The sequence below is a fragment of the Mesocricetus auratus genome, unplaced genomic scaffold (assembly GCF_017639785.1).
Source record: "Mesocricetus auratus isolate SY011 unplaced genomic scaffold, BCM_Maur_2.0 Super-Scaffold_100010, whole genome shotgun sequence".
Classification (NCBI taxonomy): Eukaryota; Metazoa; Chordata; class Mammalia; order Rodentia; family Cricetidae; genus Mesocricetus; species Mesocricetus auratus.
In genome coordinates, this window is record NW_024429194.1 from 79,418,924 (window position 1) to 79,440,696 (window position 21,773).

The 21,773-nt window shown below is 48.6% G+C and overlaps 2 protein-coding genes across 2 annotated transcripts; both read left to right on the forward strand.

Annotated features, from left to right (window-relative positions):
* The first annotated feature begins 3,486 nt into the window (after nucleotides 1–3,486).
* Pkdrej (polycystin family receptor for egg jelly) lies at nucleotides 3,487–10,739 on the forward strand. Its single transcript, XM_005067060.3, has one exon. It carries the CDS (start codon nucleotides 3,488–3,490, stop codon nucleotides 9,899–9,901), a length of 6,414 nt encoding a protein of 2,137 aa, XP_005067117.1. The 5' UTR covers nucleotide 3,487; the 3' UTR covers nucleotides 9,902–10,739.
* A 2,341-nt stretch (nucleotides 10,740–13,080) lies between these two features.
* On the forward strand, nucleotides 13,081–19,097 carry Cdpf1 (cysteine rich DPF motif domain containing 1). Its single transcript, XM_021225433.2, has 5 exons — nucleotides 13,081–13,278; nucleotides 13,416–13,574; nucleotides 16,456–16,568; nucleotides 17,423–17,534; nucleotides 18,206–19,097. Exons 3-5 carry the CDS (start codon nucleotides 16,456–16,458, stop codon nucleotides 18,338–18,340), a joined length of 360 nt encoding a protein of 119 aa, XP_021081092.1. The 5' UTR covers nucleotides 13,081–13,278; nucleotides 13,416–13,574; the 3' UTR covers nucleotides 18,341–19,097.
* The last annotated feature ends 2,676 nt before the right edge of the window (nucleotides 19,098–21,773 follow it).

Genomic DNA, 21,773 nt, shown 5'->3' on the forward strand with positions numbered 1-21,773 from the left:
AATACTTGCAAATCATATATTAGATAAGGGCCTAGTATCCAGAATCTATAAAGAAATCTTGGGGCTGGAGAGATAGGCTCAATAGTTAACAGTACTCGCTGTTCTTGCAGAGGACCCGGGTTTGGTTCCCAACACCCACACCAAGTGCTATTTGTAACTTTAGCCTGGAGATCCATGTTGTTTGGCCTCTGTGGGCACCTACACGCATATGGTGCACATAAACTCATTCAGGTACACATACATATACATAAATAATAATAAATATTTTTAAAGAAAATTCTTACAACTCAAGAGGAAAATGTTAAACAGTCAAGCTAGAAATTGGCAAAAGAAGAAGAAAAAAGAAAACAAAAAAAACAAGCAGAGGATTTGAGTGGGTATCTCCCCAAAGAAGACACACACTTGGCTACTGGAGAGGTTGGAAGGTTCACAGTGCTGTAGCTAAGTGAAAGAAGTCAAGCACACATCATCATCATCATCATCACCATCACCATCGCTATCATCATCATCATCACCACACCACCACCATCACCATCATCATCATCATCACCATCACCGTCGCTATCATCACCATCACTACCGCCATCACCACCACCACCACCTCCACCACCACCACCACCGTCATCATCATCATCAGGTATATGTTAAATGTCCATAATAGATTGGTAGAAACAGAAAGCAGACCAGAAAGAGGCCAGGGCAGGGGAGGACACGAGATCACTGCCAGCGGTGGTGGGGGTTTTCTTTGGAGGTGACAAACTATTTGGCTGCAAAACCTTAATATATACTCAATACCACTTAGCTTTACCCTTCTGAATAGGTGACATCATGTGATTACCACTTCAGTAAAGATACTGTCTTGATCAATGAGGTTCTGTGCCACATTCTCTCTGAATCTTGCAACTGAGTTGGGCTCCCTGTCCCCTCCTCATTCTCTACAGGCTGGTGTCAACCAGATCATCACTTTAGAGAAGAATCCGGAGACTGCTGGCCTCCAGTGAATCTGGAGAGTCCCAGAACCCAAATCACCAGTATTTCATTCATGCACAACCAGAAGGGCCCCCCAAATACCATGAAGAAACCAATGGGGTGAAGGGGGGCCTCAGTTGGTAGGGTGCTAGCTGTCAAGCCAGATAAACTGAATTTAATTCTTAGAATTCAACTCTGGAAAGCTGTCCTCTGATCTCCACATAGGTGTGTATGTGCCCGCCTCCCCACCAAACAAAGAAGCACATATATGTTTTTAAAAAAGGGTGTTGTTTTAAACTAAATCTCAATCATTCAATTTTACCAATAAAGACTTGGGAGACAGATGCTGGGGTGAAAGCCTGCTATCTCAGAGAGGCAGAGAAAGCACCTAGCTGACCTTCCTCCTGAGCCGATGTTCCTCCACAAAAAACTCCCTCTGCCATCTCAAACAAAAAACCTCAGACTGAATGTGCCTCCCTTCTACCTCCTGTATGTCTATCTGCCCTGACTCCCTCATTCTTTTTTTTTATCTTCTTGTTCACTTTCTGTCAACTGGTTGCTTGCTCCACTCTGGACCTATGGCTGACTTTATTTAATCCTGTTTACACTAAGCAGAAAGCTCTTGGATTAAAGGTGTGTGCTAGTGTTGAGCCTCACCACAACTAGAAACAGGTTTTTCCAGTAAATAATGCAATCTCAGGTTTACAGTGTAATCAAATATCCTGCAATTTAAGAGCATGAAGAAGGCCTGTACAGAGGTCAGTGAGAGCCTGGGTCTCTGGCACAGAGGCTGAAGGGACAGCGGAGGGTGCCTCTGAGGCCAATGGAGATGCCAGCATGCTGTGGTTTCCCCCACCAAAGAGCAGGAACTTCCTGAAGCCCTCTGGCCTATACCCATGGGCTCACAAGCTGGTATGGGATGCAGCAGAAGCTCTAAGGCATGGGGGCTGTGGTGGGGAGGGCACTCTCCAAGTAGGGCAGAGTATAAAGGGTGTTCATGTTTACCATAGCCTTGATATAGCCTTGAACGTGAGGGTAGGCTGGGAAAAACTCTGCAAACCCAGGGTTTGAGAATGTCTGGGGAAGCAGGGCGTTGGTGGCACACACCTTTAATCCCAGCATTCGGGAGGCAGAGGCAGGCAGATCTCTGTGAGTTCGAGGCCAGCCTGTTCTGGTCTACAGAGCGAGTTCCAGGACAGCCTCCAAAACAATACAGAGAAACCCATCTCGGAAAAAAAACAAAAAACAACAACAAAAAGGAATGTCTGGGGAAGTCCTGGTTAACTGAGGAACCCCAGGTGAGAAGGAGACTCTTGGAAAGACCCAGTCCTCAGGGAAGAATCAGGTTCAGGGATGTGCAGTCCAGCGGCATCAGAGATGCAGGGGTTCTCTGGATTAATTTCCACTTTGGTGAACAGAGGTGACTTGAGGAACCAGCAAAAGTCAGGGCAGTTGCTGGGAGAAGTTAATGTAGAATAAAGTCTGAGTTTTGCTACTTCTGACCTGTCAATTACTGGAAAGAAAGAAAAAACACCAAGCACTTTTAATCTAGGGCTCAAGGTTTTATGCCTCACATTCTGAAGACTGGAAATCCAAGAGACACGGCATGATCTTGGTGAGGACCTACTTCTAAGTTTGCAGATGACCACAGAGAATGATCCTAGCAATGAGGAGACTGAGGCAGGAGGATCTCCAGTTGGTTCCTGGGAAGACACTGTCTAAAACAAGCAAGCAAACAAAACATTTAAAAGTGGAGGGAAGAAAAAACAAAAACAAGTGTCAAATGTCCCCAGACTGGCCTGAGGCGCTGGCAAGGTCCTCCTGATTATATTATTTTGGAACTGGTTTTCCCGTTGGAGCGGAATTTCTGCTAAGAAGCTTTTTTGGTGTGTCCAGTTTTATAAACAAGAAAAGAGGAGGGGGCGGGAACGGATTAACCTCGTTTAGCAAGCCCTGATCCTAGAGTCTACACCTGTGTGAGCAGCAGGAAGCAGTCTTGAGCCAGGCTGCTGCCTGTGGTGACCTACCTTACTTCTGTCTTTCTAAAGATGCCATTGTCCTTAACTGCCCAGTGCGCTGTGATCGCATTGGTCCCAGCTGCACTCTGATTCTCCTAGGTCCTGAGACTCCCGAGACCCACTTCCCCTGGAAACTGACTGTCTGTAACTTCCCACACCACAGTGTTCTGTGGTTCTCCTTGGTCCTGAGACCTTTGATGACCCTGAGGACCCACTGTTCCTGGGAACCCACTGCCCTTTGGGACCCACCACCCCCGGGTACACACTCTCCCTGAAACTCATTAAGCCCTGGAAATCCGCAGTCTCTAAAAACCCACTCCCCCTGGGAACTCATTGCTGTGGCGTCTGAGCCCCAGATGCACCGTGGACCACCTTATTCCAGAGTGGTGGAGCACGCTGCCCCGCGGCTGCGCGCCCAGCCCCTCCCGGTGCGCTCGTGGCCCAGCCCAGCGTCACGGCCGTTGCGCCCCCGCGGCCCCGCAGCTCCTGGGGGGGGAGCCATGTGGCCTGGCCCCGCGCTGCTGCTCCTGGGCCTGGGCCTGGGCCTGGGTCTGGGCCGCCTGTCGCCATCCCCCGGCCCTCGCGGGCTGCTGGGCGTGCTCAGGGGCGCCCTGGGGCCGGGGCAGGACGAGGAGAGCAGAGTCCCGGGGGGCGGTGGCACCGGTGGCCTGTCCCCGCGCACAGCCCCGCGCCGCGCCGGACCTACGCTGCCCCATAGGTGTCCCTCGGGCGCAGCTGCGCGCGTCCTCCTGAAAGTCAACTCGTCGAACCCTGCAGCCGCCAGGGCTACGGTGTCCTGCCAGACGACCACCTGTACCATGCAGTCCGTAAAGATCAACAGGAACGACCAGCACGCTCCCCTTTTCCTGAGCAGGAAGGAGGAAGTCACCCTCAACGTCACCATGCTCTGGGACTGTCCTGACGCCATGATCATTCGCAAGAGTTGGCTGTACTATTTGGTGGCCTCTGTGAACGACACTCCTGACTGGAACCGACCTGTGGAGCTGCCACAGGTGCAGGTGATGAGGTTTTCCTCCATCCACATTCCCAAATCAGTTTTGCCTTACGGGGTGTATGTGTTTAACTTCACGTTGTCCATCATCAGGTGGGACCCCACCTTGCCCCCGCTGACAGACTCGGATAGTATCTACATTTGGGTTAAAAAACGTCCCCTAAAGGCAGTTCTTCCTGGAGCCACCAACATGACTATGAATTTCTCGGATGAACTGATTCTCAATGGAAACATGTCCTCTGACCCAGAGGCGGACATCCTCACAGAGGGACTCCAATTTTTTTGGTACTGTACCACAAATCCTATATACTATGGTGGCGACTACGTACCAGTGACCCACAAGGATGTCTGTCACCCAGAACAGGATACACTGAACTGGCCTTGGGCAGTGGGCCCTGTACTAACCATCCCACCAGAAACTCTTAGGGGCAATGGTGTGTATTACTTCAGAATGGTAGTACGGAAACAAAACAGAATTGCATTTGCCGATAAAATTGTACAGGTACTCAAAGGACTCCCGCCTAAGGCACACATTTCATGCATTGAAAATTGTGGCTCCACTTTAGTGGTATCAGATAGATTCTCTCTGTTTCTAAATTGCACAGGTTGTGCCGGCCAGGATTTCTATAACTGGTCCATTTTGTCTCGATCAGGTCATGAAGTGATGTTTGATTGGGCAGGGCAAGCTGTCACCAGGAGGAATGGGGCTTACTTATCTCTAAAAGCATTTGCCTTTAGGAATTTTTCGGAAAAGGGGTTTTGGGTTTCTCTGTATCTAATATCTTGGAGTGGTACAACCTTGACTTTGCGACATCCCTTTCTCGTAAACCAGGGCCCCCAAGTTGGCAAGTGCAAGATCAATCCAGCTAACGGGATTTCGATGGTTACTAAATTTGTTGTTGAATGTAGTGACTTTAAGGACAAGCACCTCCCCCTTAAGTATAAGATAATAGTAGCTGAGTTGGACAGCATTGGCGAAATCAGTTCAGTAGAAGAGAATACCCTAGGTACCATTGCGTATTCAGGGACAGAGTCCACAACACCTGCCTTCTTTCTCCCTGTTGGTGTGGTGGCAAATCACTACAGTTTGAAGCTGTATGCTCAGGTCTATGACTCACTAGGGACCTTTTCTCAGGTGACTTTGCAAGCCACTGTACAGGTGCCTACTGTCAGGGACTCCTCAAAGACCGTTTTACAACAGCTGCTCAATTTCACCACGGAACCATCATCACCACTGGCTACTTTGCTTCAAAAGAAGGACTGGATACCTGCAGGCTACTTAATATATGTGGTGGCTTCTGTCTTGAATAACATAAAAAGGGAGCTGGCACTTCAAAACGATAGAGCCCATCTCCTGGAGCACCTTGTCAATCAGTCCTTTGTGCCCGCCCTGGACACCCTGGACCAGATCTGCCAGGTGGTGATGGTGATCACCAAATTAACTCAGGAAGCCTCCAACGCCAGTCAAGCGGTTTCAGTGGGCACCACATTACGACTGTGGCAAGTGAGCCAAGCCCTGCAAGCATACCAACGCAGGAACAAGCACTTTTACTCCCGGCACATTGAAATCGTGGGCACCGGCATCCTAACCAGTCTGTCAAACATTCTTAAGTGGATCAATCCCTACTACGAGTTCCAAGACCCTTTCTTCATAGTTGAGTCACTATCAGACACAATACTGGCTAACAAGGTGCCAGGGAGTGAAACCACCGTACTAAGGACCAGCAACTTTAACATGTACGTGGAGAAAGCTGAAAACTCAAATGTTTCTAAGGTCTTCAGAAATGAGACACGCTGCCCAAACTGCCTCCAGGCAACACTGAATGCAAGCAGGGTTCCTGGTCTACCTTCGAAGGCTCCAGTTTCGGTGATGTATTGTGAGTTCACCGACGACCCCTTTCCTTGGTTAACTTACCCAGAAAACATTTCTGCAGGTGTGGTAGGGTTCAGAATGACAGAAGCCACAGATAACAGTAATGTCAGAGAGATCACACCCGATGTAGCTGAAGTGTATGTAGTCAGAAAAAACTTGACCTTTGCCAGTTTTAACCTTATGGTGGGACCAGGCACTGAGGGTACCAGATTCTCAAAGATGACAACAGGTGGAATTAGCTTTGAGGTGGACAGCAGAGGAACTGGGCAGGTACTGATCCACATTGTCACAAAGGTGACTGTGTTGTTCAAGGCCTTGGTATATGCAGGCAGTCAGGTCACCCCCACCAATCTGGTTGCTACTTTCCTGGTACCTTATGACATCCCTCCTACTGCCAAGTGGAGTGGCCTGTTTGACCCAAGCTGTCCAGTCAAGGAGGCCCGTGTGATTTGTCTACCGTCATCCTTGCTTCGAATCATAGCTCAGCGTAACCATTCATTCAAGTATAACATATCCATGCTCCTGCAGGCACCTCGTTTTGTCTTTAAGCCCACTAACAAGCTAGTGAGAATTTCTCTCTTTATGGTTCACTGTTTGGACATGCATGGGATCCAGAGTGATTGGCAGGAAGGTACCTGTGTGTTGGGTGAGAAGACCACATGGAAAAAAGTACACTGTGTCTGTAGGAACGTGAGGAGGAATCGGCGGCAGCTGGCCTCTATGAAACTTAATCTGCACATCCGCTTTGTGACTGCTAAGGTGATCGTGGTCCCTAACCCTGTGGATCTGCAGCTAAAGGTCATTAGGAACCTTGGCCAAAATCCTGTGACCTTCCTGGCTGTGCTTTTCATTATGATCCTGTATGTTATTCTGGCTTTCTGGGCCTTGCACAGGGATGTAATGGATCAGTATCTTCGGGACCATGTGGTAGTACTACCTGATAACGATCCTTTTGATAACGTGTGCTACCTGGTTACCGTCTTTACTGGGAGTCGCTTGGGGTCTGGAACCAGAGCCAATGTCTTTATCCAGCTTATGGGAACAAAGAGTACCAGTGATGTGCATTGTTTAAGTCATCCATATTTTAGAACTCTCTACCGAGGAAGCATCAACACTTTCCTCCTAACAACAAAAACTGACTTGGGGGACATCCATTCCATCCGAGTGTGGCATGACAACGAAGGCAAAGCCCCTAGCTGGTACCTAAGTCGAATCAAAGTAGAAAATCTCTTCAGCAGACACATTTGGCTGTTTGTGTGCCGAAGGTGGCTCTCTGTGGACACCACTTTGGATGCAACATTTTCTGTCACTAAACCGGATGAGCCTCTGAGAAGGACAGATTTCTTCCTGATTGATCTGAGCCACAAGCTCAGTAAAAACCACATGTGGTTCTCCGTTTTCGCTGATGTTGTGCCCAAACCGTACAACAGGCTCCAGAGGCTGTCCTGCTGCTTGGCCATGTTGCTAAGCTCTCTTGTTTGTAATATCATGTTTTTTAATCTCAACAGAAAAGAACAAACTGAATCCAGAGAGAGGCGGATCGTCAGGTCCATGATGATAGGAATAGAAAGTGTCTTAATCACAATCCCCGTGCAATTATTGATAACCTTTTTCTTCACCTATTCCCAGAAGAAACCTCCAGTGAATCTAGACAAGGTGATACCTCAGAAGCATCCCCTGATGTCAGAGGAAGGTCTGTTCTGGAAACAGCGATTGGACAAATGGCATGAGTATGAAATGAAGGCTCTGGCCAATAAAGCTGCCAAGTCCACTTCTGCTCCCAAGGGAAAGCCTTTAAGGAGGGCCTTTAGAATTTCCCAGAAGAGTAAGAAAGCAGACAGCAAGGCTCCAGATACCCAAAAGCCCAATAGAAACTTCAGTAACAATAATGTAGAAGGCAGTGAAAATGACTCTTCAAAGACCTCTTCTATCCACCAACTGGTCACAACTCAGCCGGTTAAAAATAAGACCCAGATTCGCCTGCCCAGGTGGTGTGTTTATATAGCCTGGTTTTTGGTGTTTGCCACTTGTGGAATATCATCATTCCTTATTGTATTCTATGGCCTGACTTATGGCTATGACACGTCAGTAGAGTGGCTCTTTGCATCTTTCTGCTCTTTCTGTCAGTCTGTGTTCCTTGTACAACCATGCAAGATTCTATTGCAGGCAGGAACCAGGACAAAAAACCCCAAGTACTGTAAAAACCTCTCATGGTCCAGCAAGTACCATTACACAGAAATCAGGCTGCAGGAGTCGAAGATGTCGCTAGAGGAGATGCAGCAGCTCCATGGGGACTTGGACTACCTCCGAGACTCAGGCATATACCAGCCCATCACTAAGGACAAAATCCAAATACTCAGGAGGAAGAAGAGGATCAGGAGGAGGTCCTTCTTGTTCCTGAGCTACCTTGTGACCCACTTCATATTCCTGACCCTTCTCCTACTGTTCATCGTCTTACTGCGCCATAATGATAGCTTCTACTATAACCAGTTCATTCAACATCAGTTCTCCATGGATCTTGCCACTGTGATGAAGCTGGGAGATATCTACACGTGGCTCAACAGTGTGCTTCTGCCATTGTTACACAATGACCTGAACCCAACATTCCTTCCAGACAGCTCATCCAAAATCCTTGGCCTTCCACTCATGAGGCAAGTGAGGGCCAAACCTAGCAACAAAACATGTCTGCTGGCCAAGAAGTTTGTGCAGAAAAGCATTGCAGGAGAAATCCATTGTCACCCACAGTATGGCATTGACCCAGAAGACACAAAAAACTATTCCAGTGTTTGGAGTAAGGCTGCTAAGCGGTCTACAGACAAACCCAGCGATGGGTTTACTTATAAGCCTCCCAGGAAGAAATGGGTGTATCATTCCTATGGAGTGCTAAACACCTATGGGTCTGGAGGGTATGCATTCTATTTCTTTCCAAAACAGCAGATCTCTAATTCCACACTGAGGATCAAGGAACTTGAGGGAAAGAATTGGCTTGATGAGAGGACATGGGCTGTGATCGTAGAATTAACCACCCTGAATCCAGACACCAGTCTGATGTGTAGCATTTCAGTTGTATTTGAAGTCTCTCCCTTAGGGGTTGTCAACTCCAGCCTCTCTGTGTACTCCTTCTCACTTGCTGATTTCAACAGAGAAACTTGGGCAGAAACCTACCTCTATGTAGCCATTCTCATTTTCTTTTGTGCCTATATTGTAGACGAGGGCTATATCATCATGCAAGAAAGAGCTTCCTACTTGAGAAGTGTGTACAACCTGCTCAACTTGTCTCTGAAGTGCATGTTTACACTGCTGATAGTGCTGTTCTTCCAGAAGTACCACCTGGCCACCAGCATGGTCCAGCTTTACCTGACTGACCCGGAAACCTTCATCCCCTTCCATGCCATTTCTCAAGTTGATCACTTCATGAGGATAACCTTGGCTTTCTTGTTATTTCTGACCACACTGAAGACACTCAGGTATTCCAGATTCTTCTATGATGTGCGCCTGGCTCAGAAGGCCATCCAGGCTGCCCTTCCTGGCATCTGCCACATGGCCTTGGTGGTATCTATGTATTCCTTCATGTATGTAGCTTTTGGGTACCTGGTGTTTGGCCAGCATGAATGGAATTACAGCAGCATGATTCACGCCACCCAAACCATCTTCTCCTACTGCGTGTCAGCCTTTCAGAACACAGAATTTTCCAGCAACAAGGTTCTCGGGGTCCTGTTTCTCTCATCGTTTATGTTGGTGATGATTTGTATCTTCATCAACTTGTTCCAGGCGGTGATTCTATCTGCCTATGATGAGATGAAGCAGCCTGTGTATGAGGAGCCGTCAGATGAGGCAGAGGCAATAACCTATCTGTGTGATAATCTAAGATCTGGGTTTGACTTTCTCACCTCCCGATCTAGGAACACCGACCAATCTGAATTCTTTGTCGACATGATGTATGGGCAGCCAGAGAAAAACAGTCGCCGGTTCCTGGGGCTGAAGACCAGAAACATCAATGGGAAGAAAATGGTTTACCTTGTCGTCTGACAGGCGAGGATTGGAAGGGCCACAAGCAAGAATGTCCCCAAACATTAAGTATGTTTGTCAAAGGGACTAAGGAATGTCTCCACGGCTTGGTCATGCACATCTCCACATCTGAAGTATCCCCACTCTGGGCCCTGCTCTTGGGAATAAGAACATATGAACAGAGGGGAAAAGAGGATGGCAAGGTGGGATTCCCTCTGGATGGGATTCATTGACTCCTTTTGTGGGAGCCTGCAGCAGTGTGGAAGAGTGACATCCATGGATTTTGAGACCCAGCTTCAAGGGAAAGAGCTGGCCAGGTCCCACTGTGGATTTAGTTTCAGGCCAGCAGCCTCTAAGCAGAAGCAAACTGGCCAGTCTTCCTGGGAGTATCCTTTGCAGACCATGCCTGGGAAGCCTCTCTCCTCTAGCCTTCCTGTAGGCCAGGGCTAGATGGGTCCTGTGGGGGAGTTCCAGGACTGGCCTGGAGTTTGAGAATGCAGAGATGAGAGTAGGGGACAGGGATCTGAAGTTTCCCACTTAATTCCCTCAGGCTAAGCATTTCAAGTGCACCTGGTAACATTATCTGACCAAGAGACATGAGTGTTGCCAAGAAAGGTGAACAAAGGTTCATGTGGAAATATAGTACATGTTCTATGTACTGAACATAGCAATGCGTGTCTGATGACTTGGGCATCTGGTTATATTTCTGACTTGGCAGATGATTTAGGAGTAAGGAAATGAGGCTTACTGTTCAAGAAGAACAAGGGCTAACAGCTGTTACATTGTTACTCAGAAGCATATGCCTTTATGTTGACACCGCTTTAAGTTTTACATGAATTAAACGAGATTTCTTCCATTACCTGTGCAGTGATTTCTGTGTAAGGGATCAACACTTATCTTGGCTGTCTTCAAAGGTGAGGGCCAGAAAAGGTAAACACACAAATGAGGCTATGGCCATGCTACACTCATCAGCATCCTGTGACTCTAGAGATTTTCCTGTATGACGCTGTACCTCCTTTGGAGACAGGACCTCACTACACAACTCTGGTTCTCTGGTTGTCCTGGAACTCACTAAATAGTGAACTCACAGAGATCTGCCTGCCTCTGCTCCCCCCCCGTGTTGGGATTAAAGGCATGTACTACCATATTTAGCTGTATTTTTATTTTATTTATTTTATGGTTTGGTTTTCAAGACAAAGTTTCTTTGTGTAAACTTGGCTGTCCTGGAATTAGCTTTGTAGACCAGGCTGGCCTTGAATTCACAGAGATCCGCCTGCCTCTGCCTCCCAAGTGCTGGGATTAAAGGCATGTACCACCACTGCCTGGGTTTCACCTTGATTTTAAAATTCATTCTTGGACAAGGTGATACCTTGAATCTATCCACTCTTACCACCCTTTTTGTACTCACCCAACATGTCCTCTTCCCCACCTTCATGCCACAGCCATCACCATCATCATCATCCAGAGTCCTGCCTACTATCAGTGGTCACACCCTGCCCCCAAGGAACTTGACACCTCTTTCCCCAATAGCCATCAGTAGCCAATAACTCCCCAGACACACTGTAGCCACATGAGTCCCTCCCCATCCACACTGGGATGTTAACTGGCTGGGTCTTATTATGTAGGTTTGTATAGGTAACCACAGCTGCTGTGAACTGATGAGGCCGACGTCCATGGTATGCCCAAAAGATAGCATTTCACAATGGTCTTCCCCATCCTCCCTCTGCTCTTATGCTCTTCCTGGTCCCTCTTCTGAGATGTTCCCAGAGCCTTGTTGGGGTTGGGAGTGATATAGATGTCCCATTTGGGGCTGAGCACTCAATAGTTCAGTTGTTTTGGTCGTTACTGTACATTGGCTTTGTTACAGAATACTTTCTGCTGCTTAACCTCAAGCTCAACTGGCATTTGCTTGGCATGGCAGGTACTCAGGGATTCTGCCTGTTGGGGAAGTCTTATGCTAATAAAGCACTGTCTGGCCAATAGGAATCTAGATAGGTGGGGCTAGGAATCCAGGAGGATTCTGGGTAGGAGAAACACAAGAGAGTCGACATGTGACGCCATAGGGGTAAGAAGCTGGGAACTATCCTCCGGTAAGAAACATACTTAGATTAACAATTATGGGGTAATTACTTAAGGCAGAGCTAGCCAGTAAGGGAAAAGCAAGGCCAACAGCTTCATAATGAATATAGCCTCTTGTGTGTTTATTTGGGACTCATGCGGATCTAGAACCAGGCTGGCGCGGCAGAGCCCAGGTGACTGGCGGGGGATAAACCAAAGCGGCTAGCAAAGGAAAAAGCTTCTCTTAACATCTGCCCATTTTCTGTAAGACAGTTGTATGACACATATGATGTAGCGTTAGCCATCCAGTTGGACATGCATCTGGAAGAACAATAAAACAACAGTAAAGAAAGCACCTTGCATGGGTAGAAAAACATTCCCAGAAGCTGTAAGGTTACTAAAAGAAAATCCCACACATCCAAGGGCAGGTTATATCCCTACAAGTTGCTAGCCAAGGAAACCCTTTAAGTCCCAGAAACCAGAAAGGCAACTTCCACTAATGTTGGTTACATGTCAAAATTAGATGAAAACACTCATATACTGCAGGGCATGGAGAAATCAGGCTAAAACTTAGCGGGAAGCCTATATTACTGAGGGAGAATTATTGCCAATAGTCCCATTTGGTTATGGATTCCATTACCAACCAGGCCAGGAGGGAACCCATGTTTAGCACTATAAACCTGGGCAAAGACTTGTGGCTGGTGGCCATAGGCTCTGGTGGGGAGACTACTACCGTTGTTAAATGAACAGACGGGTCTTCTGAACACCTGTATTTCTTACCCACAGATTACTGCAGCTGTTCTTTTTGCAGTCAGTGGTAGTTGTCAAGGAGACTCAAAACCAGTCAAACTGCAAATAAATACCTATTTCTATGGCATAGCAGTTCAATTCCCAACCATAAATGCAATAAAGTCATCAGACTTCTATGTAACCCTCCCAAGGTTGAGGGAACACTACCCCAAGAAGTGCAGAAATAAGAGCCACAGAAAGAAGTGAAGTGTTATATAGCCCTCTCCTGGAGGCAGAGGAGGATGCACATAAATCAGAAAGCTCACCAAACTTTTACTTTAAGAATATCCATGCCAATAGTAGTGGCACAAACCTTTAATCCCAGCACTCGAAAAGCAGAGACAGGCGGATCTCTGTGAGTTCAAGACCAGGCTGGTCTACAAAAGAGAGTTCCAAGACAGCCAGGGCGGTTACACAGAGAACCCTCTCTCAAAAAAATTCAAAGAAAGACAGCAAGAAAAGAATATCCACAACAAAGCCCCTTCCCAAAGTTACAGAAACACTCAGCAATTGTTGCCGGAGACAGGTGGAACGACCTCCAAGTCTTGCAGGTAAGTCATCACCCGCATTGGGTAGGCTTGTCAATGTTTCCATTCTCATCCTTAGCCCTGTAAATAATCCCAATAAATTTACTGGTTCTCCAAGCAAAACTTAGGAAAAACTGGCTTTTGTTTTTGTTATTAATCAGTACGCTTCGTCCTGAAGAAGCCCAAAAAGCCTTCAAGCAGAGGTCCACAACCTCTAGACATCAGCAGCGGAAACGGAAGCGGCTGGTGAAGCTGTACCCTGACAAGGACACTCCTTAGATTAATCTTGGCATTCGGAGGCGGGGACCGGGTGAGGTCAGGTAGACACCGTGAAGCTAACCCCTGGCCTAGGGTAGTCTGGTGGGGTCTCAGCAGGCTCACACCCGCTCTATGGGGCGGGACTGCGCCGACGCTATGGACCGAAGGCGGGGCCTAGGCGGATTTATGGCGGAGCCGCGCAGACGCGGTGGGGCGGAGCTGGTGTTGTGGGCGGGCCACGCAAGCGCCGTGGGACTTTCTGCGCGGAGGTGGTGAGTGCGCGCGGTAGTTTGTTGCGGGGACGCGCGTGTTGATTTGGACGGTTCTTTCTTCACGGCCCGGCTCGATGGGTCTAGCCTCGGCGCTTCTGGAAGCTGAGAGGGAGGCGTTAGACTTAACACCCGGGGCACGGGGAGACCTGCGCGTGGGTGGCTAGTTGGGAGATCCGAGTCGTACGTGCCGCACTTTGGTCGCCAGGCGGAGCTCTGCTAACCCGGGGAGAGTGAGCGGGAGGCGGCGGCTCTGGCGGAGTCGCGCTATCCTGGGACTGTCTCCTGACTGTCACCTGCTACAAGGGCAGCATGCCCAGCAGCCTCAGCGAGGGCCTGCGACGTGCGAGTTAAGATACCATGCAGAACTAGCTAGGTTCGTGCACACCCAAAATAGGATTTTCATTTATAGACATCATTCGGAACCCCTGCCAGTTTCCAAGGCTTGTTCCTTCTGGCTCCAAATCTTGTTCTGCAGGACACGAAGGGTTAGAGGAGTGCACAACTGGGGCCGGGGTTGTGTGTCAAGACAGGAATTCCCTTACCGCGCTGTAAAAATCTCTGCGGTTGCCAGGGCCTCCGAGATCTTAGATACACATGAGTATAGGAGTGCCATCCAAACAGATAAGAATGCAGCCATACCACGTAGACCAGGATTCGACCCCGGGGAACCACGGAGACACCGTGGGCTTTTCACCAGCATACACTGGGTGCTGGTGGGAAATACTGAAGGCAGAGCAGAAAATTAAGAGCTTTCCTGTAAGCCGACCTGGGGAAGGCAAATTATCTGCCTGGATCTTCCAAGGGAACAAAAGTTTAGGGCTACTTGGGTAAGGCAGGAAAGTATGCTCTAGGGCAAGGGAAGATTCTTGCATCCAGTGAAGGGAAGGTGCAGGAGGCACTGGAATCTGCCCATAAATAGTAGCCGAGAGGCCAATAAATCTCACACCTAAGCACAAGCAATGCTAGAGAAATTTGAAGCCAGTACAGAAGGCCAACCACAAAAGCCAAAGCCACCTCAGTTACCCTCTGGATTGACTCAGCATCAAACAGCACAGGCTTGGCACACATGCCCACTCTGGGTCCTAAATACCGTTTTACCTCTGCCACCCTACAGACACATCTGGCTTATAGCCCAGATTGAGATTAAAAAGAAAAAAAGGAGCAAGGAAACAAAACAGCCTTTCTGCCAAGGAGCAAAATAAGAGGTGCAGAACCAGATGTGGCTCAGATGTTGCGGTGAACTATCAGATGAACGTTTAAAACAAGCATGGTCAACGTGTTAAACGTGCCAGTGGAGAAGATACATAGCACACACACACACACAGATGGGGATTTCAGCAGAGGAGGGGTTGGTAGTGAAAAAAGCCATAGAGAGGAAGAATGCCTTCAAGGGGCCTACCAGTTGATGTGAATAAAGCCGGAGACCTTGAAGGAAGTCTATAGAAATTACCCAAAGTGGGGCTGGTGAGGTGGCTCAGCAGATTAAGGTGCCTTGCTGCCAGGCCTGACCTGAAATTGATCTCCAGATCGCACATGGTGAAAGGTGAGAACTGACCCCACATTGTTCTGTGGCACGTTGTGATGGCTGTTCTTGGTTGTCAACTTGACTATGGAATGAACTGCAGCCCAGACACGGAGGGCACACTTGTGATCTGGATCTTGAGGCAAGAAGGCACAGGCCTTTAATTCAGATTTTGAGGCAGGAAGGCACACCTTTAATCTGGGCCACACCTTCTGCTGGAAGCCTGTTTAAGGACAGTGGAAGAAGGAAGTGTTCAGTCATTCACCTGCTTGCCTTGCCAGCACATCCGTTCCTTCACTGGCGTTGGAACCTACTTTATGATTCTAGAATATATAGAAGACCAGCTGAGACACCCAGCCTTGTGAGACTGAGCAACTAGATTCTTGAACTTTCCTTTCACAGCTAGCCATTGTTGGACTACAGCCTGTAAGTCATTCCAGTAATACACATGCACACACTTAGTGAGAGAGAGAAATCCATTCCCTACATAAATTTTGTGACTCTAGAGAACCCTGACTAATAACACACATGCATGCCTATACAAAATCAGTCAATAAAAATATAACTAAAAACTATGGCTGGTGAGACAGCTAAAGTTAAAGACATTTGCTGCCAGGGCTGGAGAGATGATGTAGCAGTTAAGAGCTCTGTCTGCTTTTCCAGAGGACCTGGGTTCAATTCCCAGCACCCACATGGCAGCTCACACCTGTCTGTAACTTGTTTGTCTATAACACAAATGTCTGTAACATTTGCTGCCAAGGCTGATGACCTGAGATCAATCCCCAGGACCTATACTGTAGAAGGAATTTCTGCAAGTTGTCCTCTGACCTCTTTATGAATTCCATGGATGCACAACATCCTCCCCAAATAAACAAATGTAAATAAAAGGTAAATTATCCAGTTTAAGGAAGTGGGGATGGAAACGGATACTCTCTGATTTCACTTTGTTTTGTAGCCCAGGCTAGGCACAGTCAGTATTGTACATTTGATAATCCTGGGTGACACTGAGTAGGTGTTACTTGCTCTGAGTTTGAGCTTACTTGTCAAGGAGACTTGCATTTTGGGGATGCGATATGGACAGTGGTCAGAGTGGATTTGAAGTGTGGTGGTTCTAGGTTCCGATGGTGATTCTATCTCTTGGTCTTACAGATGGCATCTGAGGCAGAGCCCCACCCCCTGGGCATGTTTGAGTGCCAGCTCTGTGCCTTGACAGCTCCTTACAGCTACGTGGGACAGAAGCCCCCAGACACCCATGCTGTTGTGTGAGTATGCACTCTGGGGCAATGCTCAAGAGGCTCTGTCTGTCCAGTATTGCTTGACAGGTGCTGTGTGGAGTGTGATTCCTGGCTTGGGCCTTTACTCAAGGTCAGTCCTTGGACTTGCTCTGGATGTTCCAGGCATAGCCTAAGGAAACCCCAGGCAAGGCTGGGAAGCTTTTTTAAAAAAACTCTTCCAGGTCTCCCTATCCTTCCTGTAGGTGCAGCTGGCAGCTAGGAAGTTGCTCTGTCTATAAGCTGGAAGCCTTGTGGCCCAGGGCAAACAGCAGTGGAGGAGCATGGTGGCTTTTTCATGTGGTGCTGTGTCCTATGCCATTCATGGTACTCTGTGCTGGTTGGGTACCTAGTGGTTACTAAAGACCAGCTTTCTGAAGGTCTGCTTCATGTTGGATGGGGGGCAGAGATGGTTCCAAGCTTGCCCGTTGGGTTGTGTGGCTCATCCTTCATCAAATATCATGTGAGAAAGCTGGCTAGTGCTAGACTCATGTGACAAAGAGGCGGGGACCAGGCTCAGTTCATTTGCTTCCCTGGATTACCACGCCACTAAGTTGCTCTCATCCTGATGCCGTGCGGGACAGAGAAGAGCACGCCATGCCCCATGCTGACCTCACCAGCCCACCCAATGACTTATACCTGCCCTGGGGTGCATTGAGAGGGTTCCCACTGGACCTTGCAGAGCTGGGGCCAGGTCACATTTCAGTTCCCACCTGTCCTTCAGCTGCCAGCCTTTCTGTCACCACCCTGCTGCCCAGGTTGACAAGTTCCTGCCTGCTGAGGCTCGTCTGCCAGGGCTCACAGCCATGAGTCCCTTCTCACACCTTCTTCTCTTCTCCCTGCAGTCTCCTGGAGGAGAGCTACATCATGAAGGATCCCTTCTCCTCAGACAAGGCCAGGTTTCTGGTCCTTGGCGCGCGGTGCAGTGTGTGTGGCAAGCTGGTGTGTGTGGGCCCAGTAGGTACACCTGGAACTTCCATTTTTGCTCCATAGGTCTGGGGACCTCCTGATCACCAGGTGGAAAGAGGGTGGGGGTTCTTAGATAACAGATAGCCCCATCCTTTGGGACACAAGGGCAAAGGGAAGGGGCCAGTGTGGGCAAATAGAATGTCTCAGCCTGGGGTTGGGGCTTGCAGTCGTCCTGGGTCTGAGAATCCCTGGGCACCTGCTACAGGTTCAGTGCACACAGGGGTCTTGCCACAGGTCATGGCCAACAACTGTCTCCTCTCTTTGCTGTCTGGTTGGTGTACGGGATTGTGGTAGGAGCCTCAGGTCCCACCACTTGGAGGGAAGACTGTGGAGGGAGTGTTTGAGGTCAGAGTAGCCTCAAGTGTCCCTCCGTGGATTCGGGCTGTACTTGGCAAGCAGAAAGGGGGATCGGGGCTGCCCCAAGGATGCCAGGCAATTTCCCCTCTCTTGGATTAAGCAGTACATTGTTAGTAAGGCGATTGCCATCGCAAGGGTTTGTTCCTCAGGACTTCAGGCAGGATGGCCACCCCGCCAGGCCAGCCCTTGGTGCTTCTTTCTGTTGCTCAGATTGCTGCCCCTCCCTGTGCCTAATGGGCGGGGGTTTGCCTGGGAGAGGCGGCACTGAGTCCCCAATGTTCTAGCCCTGTTCCCTCTCACAGGACTGCAGTCTGTTCTACTCCAAGAGGGTCTGCCTCCCCTGTGTTCAGGAGAATATCAGTGCTTTCCCTCAGGAAATACAGCAGGATGTGGAGAAGAGAAAAGGTGCCTCCAAGAGGCCCTCCAGCCATCCCTGACTGGCAGGCACACAGCCTCCTGTGCAGCGTTGGGCTGATTCGGCCAGGGTTCTGGCTGGGAGATGTGTATCTGGCCTTCTCTGAACTGTGGAGTACCTGCAGCCCTGGGAACCAAGGAGCTGGCCAAGCCTGAGGACAGACAGCAGGAGTGGACCAGCTGCAGCTCCAGGACTGGCCTCTAGTGGAGGCCGTGAGTGAGGGACCGGGCCTCCATCCGTGGACAGTTGGTAGAACTTCCTGTACATGCACCTATGGGAGACACCTGGCTTCTCTCTAGGACTTCCAAGTAACATGATGTCATCTGCTTTAAGGAAATCAGCCTCCGAGGGCCGGTGGTAAGGCCAGAGGGCATGCAAGGGTTATGTCACATCCTGTGCAATGCCTGGGAAGCGATTTAAACCTTGACTTTGTATCATGTTTACAATTAAACCCTGAAAAATAAGCTAATGGTTTAAGTAACCCTTTACTGACCTACTTGGACACTCAGTGCATCCTGTCGGAGCCATGTTCCAGCATCATTCAAAATGAACCAACTCATTTTTAAAAATAGTTTATTCTTTTAAACCATTAAGGCAAAACTGTACCCTGAAATTAACTCGTTACATTCATCAGTCTTACAGTAGGACATTCCAAACATACAGGTTCCCATAAATTCAGGATATAAATCAATACATACAGTCAGTTCAATCTCCTATGGAGAAAACGAAGAAGACTCAATATTTTTTTTAATTAAAGTTAACTTATAACCATTTTCTAATTGCCTGGAACCAATCAGTTCGTGTGACTATAAAATTCTAATTGCCCTTCTGTGTTCACCTGGATTCCTGATGTCCTGGGTAGCCCTGTATCACAAAGAGCTTGGAGGTGGGAGAGGATGCTGGCACCGGCTCAACAATCCCTACTCAGGACTGTCCTTATCACAGAGGTGGAGGGCGGCAAACCCCCAGCTCTAAGAGAATGGCACCAAGGACAGCAGTGAGCAGGTAGCAGAAAGCCGGGCTCAGACCTTGCTTTGGAAATGAGCATGTCCTCGTGTGTCTGTCCGACTCCTCCCTGTGGGCTCTAGTGTTCTAGTGGATCTTAGAGGGTGTTACAGAGTCACTCCAAAAAGAAATGTGGCCAGGACACTGGGAATGACGTGGAGATGCAGTGGAACAGCTCAGATTGCCACAGTTCTTTGGTAACTTATAGGTAACAATTCCCTGAATAGCGGACAGCTGTTAACCCGACAAGCCTACTCACTGGGCTTGGTAGAGACACTGGTGTAAGGCTGGTGACTTCCAGCCAAGGCTCAGGAAGGCCTGGCTGGCAGAAATGGATACAAACAGATTGGCTTGCACCTGTTTCGAGGGAGACAGAAAGAACGACTACAGCGGATGGAGCACAGCTCAGGTGTGGGGTGTGCACTCATGGGCAGCAGTGCTGTTGTTTTTCCTTGGCTTCCTGTGTCCAGCAGGCTCAAGAGCCAGGCTTTAAACATAAACCGCACTGAAACTTGACTTAGAAGATTCCAGGTGTTGGCGATTAGACACACGTCACAAGCTAGTCAACTACTTGTATCAGAGTGTTTAAAAAACAAAAATAGAAATCACAGTATTTAAGATATAGCTATAAAGATAATTCTTTTTCATTCAGTGCAGAAAACACAGTGACACTTAACATGGATAATACTGACATCTTCCTAGAAAGGTGCCAAGTGGCATTCATTTGTTGTGAGGTACACTTAGTTTCAGGCCTGACAAAAGATTTGGCTGTGCCCTTTTTTTCTAAGTGAATTTTCCGACAGTTACAACTTCACCAGGAAAAAGTCAGCCATTGCTGGTCTTCAGGTCCTGAATCCAGGCTCTATGTGACTTGACAGATACTGAGCCCCGGGGGCTTGGGAAAGATGTCCAAGTGTCCCCTGAAGGCCAGGGAGCCCAGAGATCTACCTGCCTCTGCTCTGGCCTCACCCCTGTCAGGGTGACCTGTGCCCCAGGGATGAGGCATGTTTCACCGAATAAATGAATTTGAAACTGGGCAAGAGGAGACCGTTATTTCCCCCCTCTACAGACAACTCCAGGGTTCTCATATTTGACCCCAACTGGCAAACTTTTAAATAAAAAGAAAAATGAAACTGAGCCTAGTTGCTATCTATGACATAAAACTTGATGTTTCTCATTTCCTTTTGCCACTAAGGTGCTGTTAGCTGCTTGGTCAAGACATGACACTGACCATGGATGCAGGTTGGTTCGTTCTGGCTGGCACAGGATTCCCCAAAAGGTGAACCTCACTATGCAACTGCTCTCCCTGACAAAACTCTCTTGGGAGAGCAAACAGGCTCTATTTCTCATGTCTCAGACTGAGATTCTGAGAAGGGGATTCGACAGCTAAAACAATGTCCTCAGGGCTCCAGGCTTGGTGACAGCAGCCTCTCACACTGTCTTGATAAGGGGGCCACACATCTTTCCCTGATGAGCCTGAAGCCCACTCCATTGAGGCAAAACCCAGAGACGCCAACACTTTCCCCAGAGGAGGCTCAGTGAGGAGCATGATCCACTTATTTAAACCCACACCTGTCTTGATGCAGATCCTAGTGCGCTGTTTTCTTAGAGAAAGACAGAGGCCATCTCTGTTCTGAGTCAGGCTGTTGCTCCAGTAAGATATTTTAAAAACACATGGCCAGTGAAGCAGGACAAAAATCCCTTTCCACCATGCATCAGGCTGCTGTGTGTCCAACACGCCCCGTGTAGTGTGTTGGATAAAGGCTCAAGGTGAGATATCTTTGGAATCAGATGCAAGCTGAGTGTAGAGGAGCCCAAGGACCATGTTTTCCTGCTTTAAGGAATCTCTCCTGGGGAAGAACCTATAAGACTATGGGAAAGAGGTGGTGTGCAGGGAGGGGCTAGTGGACTGGTGCCTGCCAACAGGATCATAGAGGAAGTCACACCATGCTCTAAGAGAACCAAACCTTCATGAACACTGCTGAGCATCAGCTCAGATGCCACCCGACACAGAACTTGTCAGTTAGCTGTGTGGTCCATCTGAAGGCTACAGCAAGGGGCTACTTTAAGTTTTATGAAAGTTCAAATAGAATGCATGACTACTCTAAAAAGCCATGACTCAAAACTTACTTTCCAAGGTCACCACACTGAGTGGCATTTGTCTAAGGCCCATCAGAACAGGAGCCTACCCTGGTAGGGGACCGGTGCACTAAAGAGACTTGGAACCTTTGACCCTCTAAACCTAGGACCAGCCCTAGCCCTGCAAGAAGGACCAAGGGCTGGATATGCTGTGTGCCACAAAGGCTGGCTTTTCCTGAAAGAGCTCAACCCTCACAGGGATCATATATGGAAATGATTTGCTCTGCCTCTGGTTCTTCAAGCCTGGGCAGACTGCCTGTGACAACTGCTGTCCTACAGAGCCTTTGACTGGCAGCAAGGAAGGAAGGAAG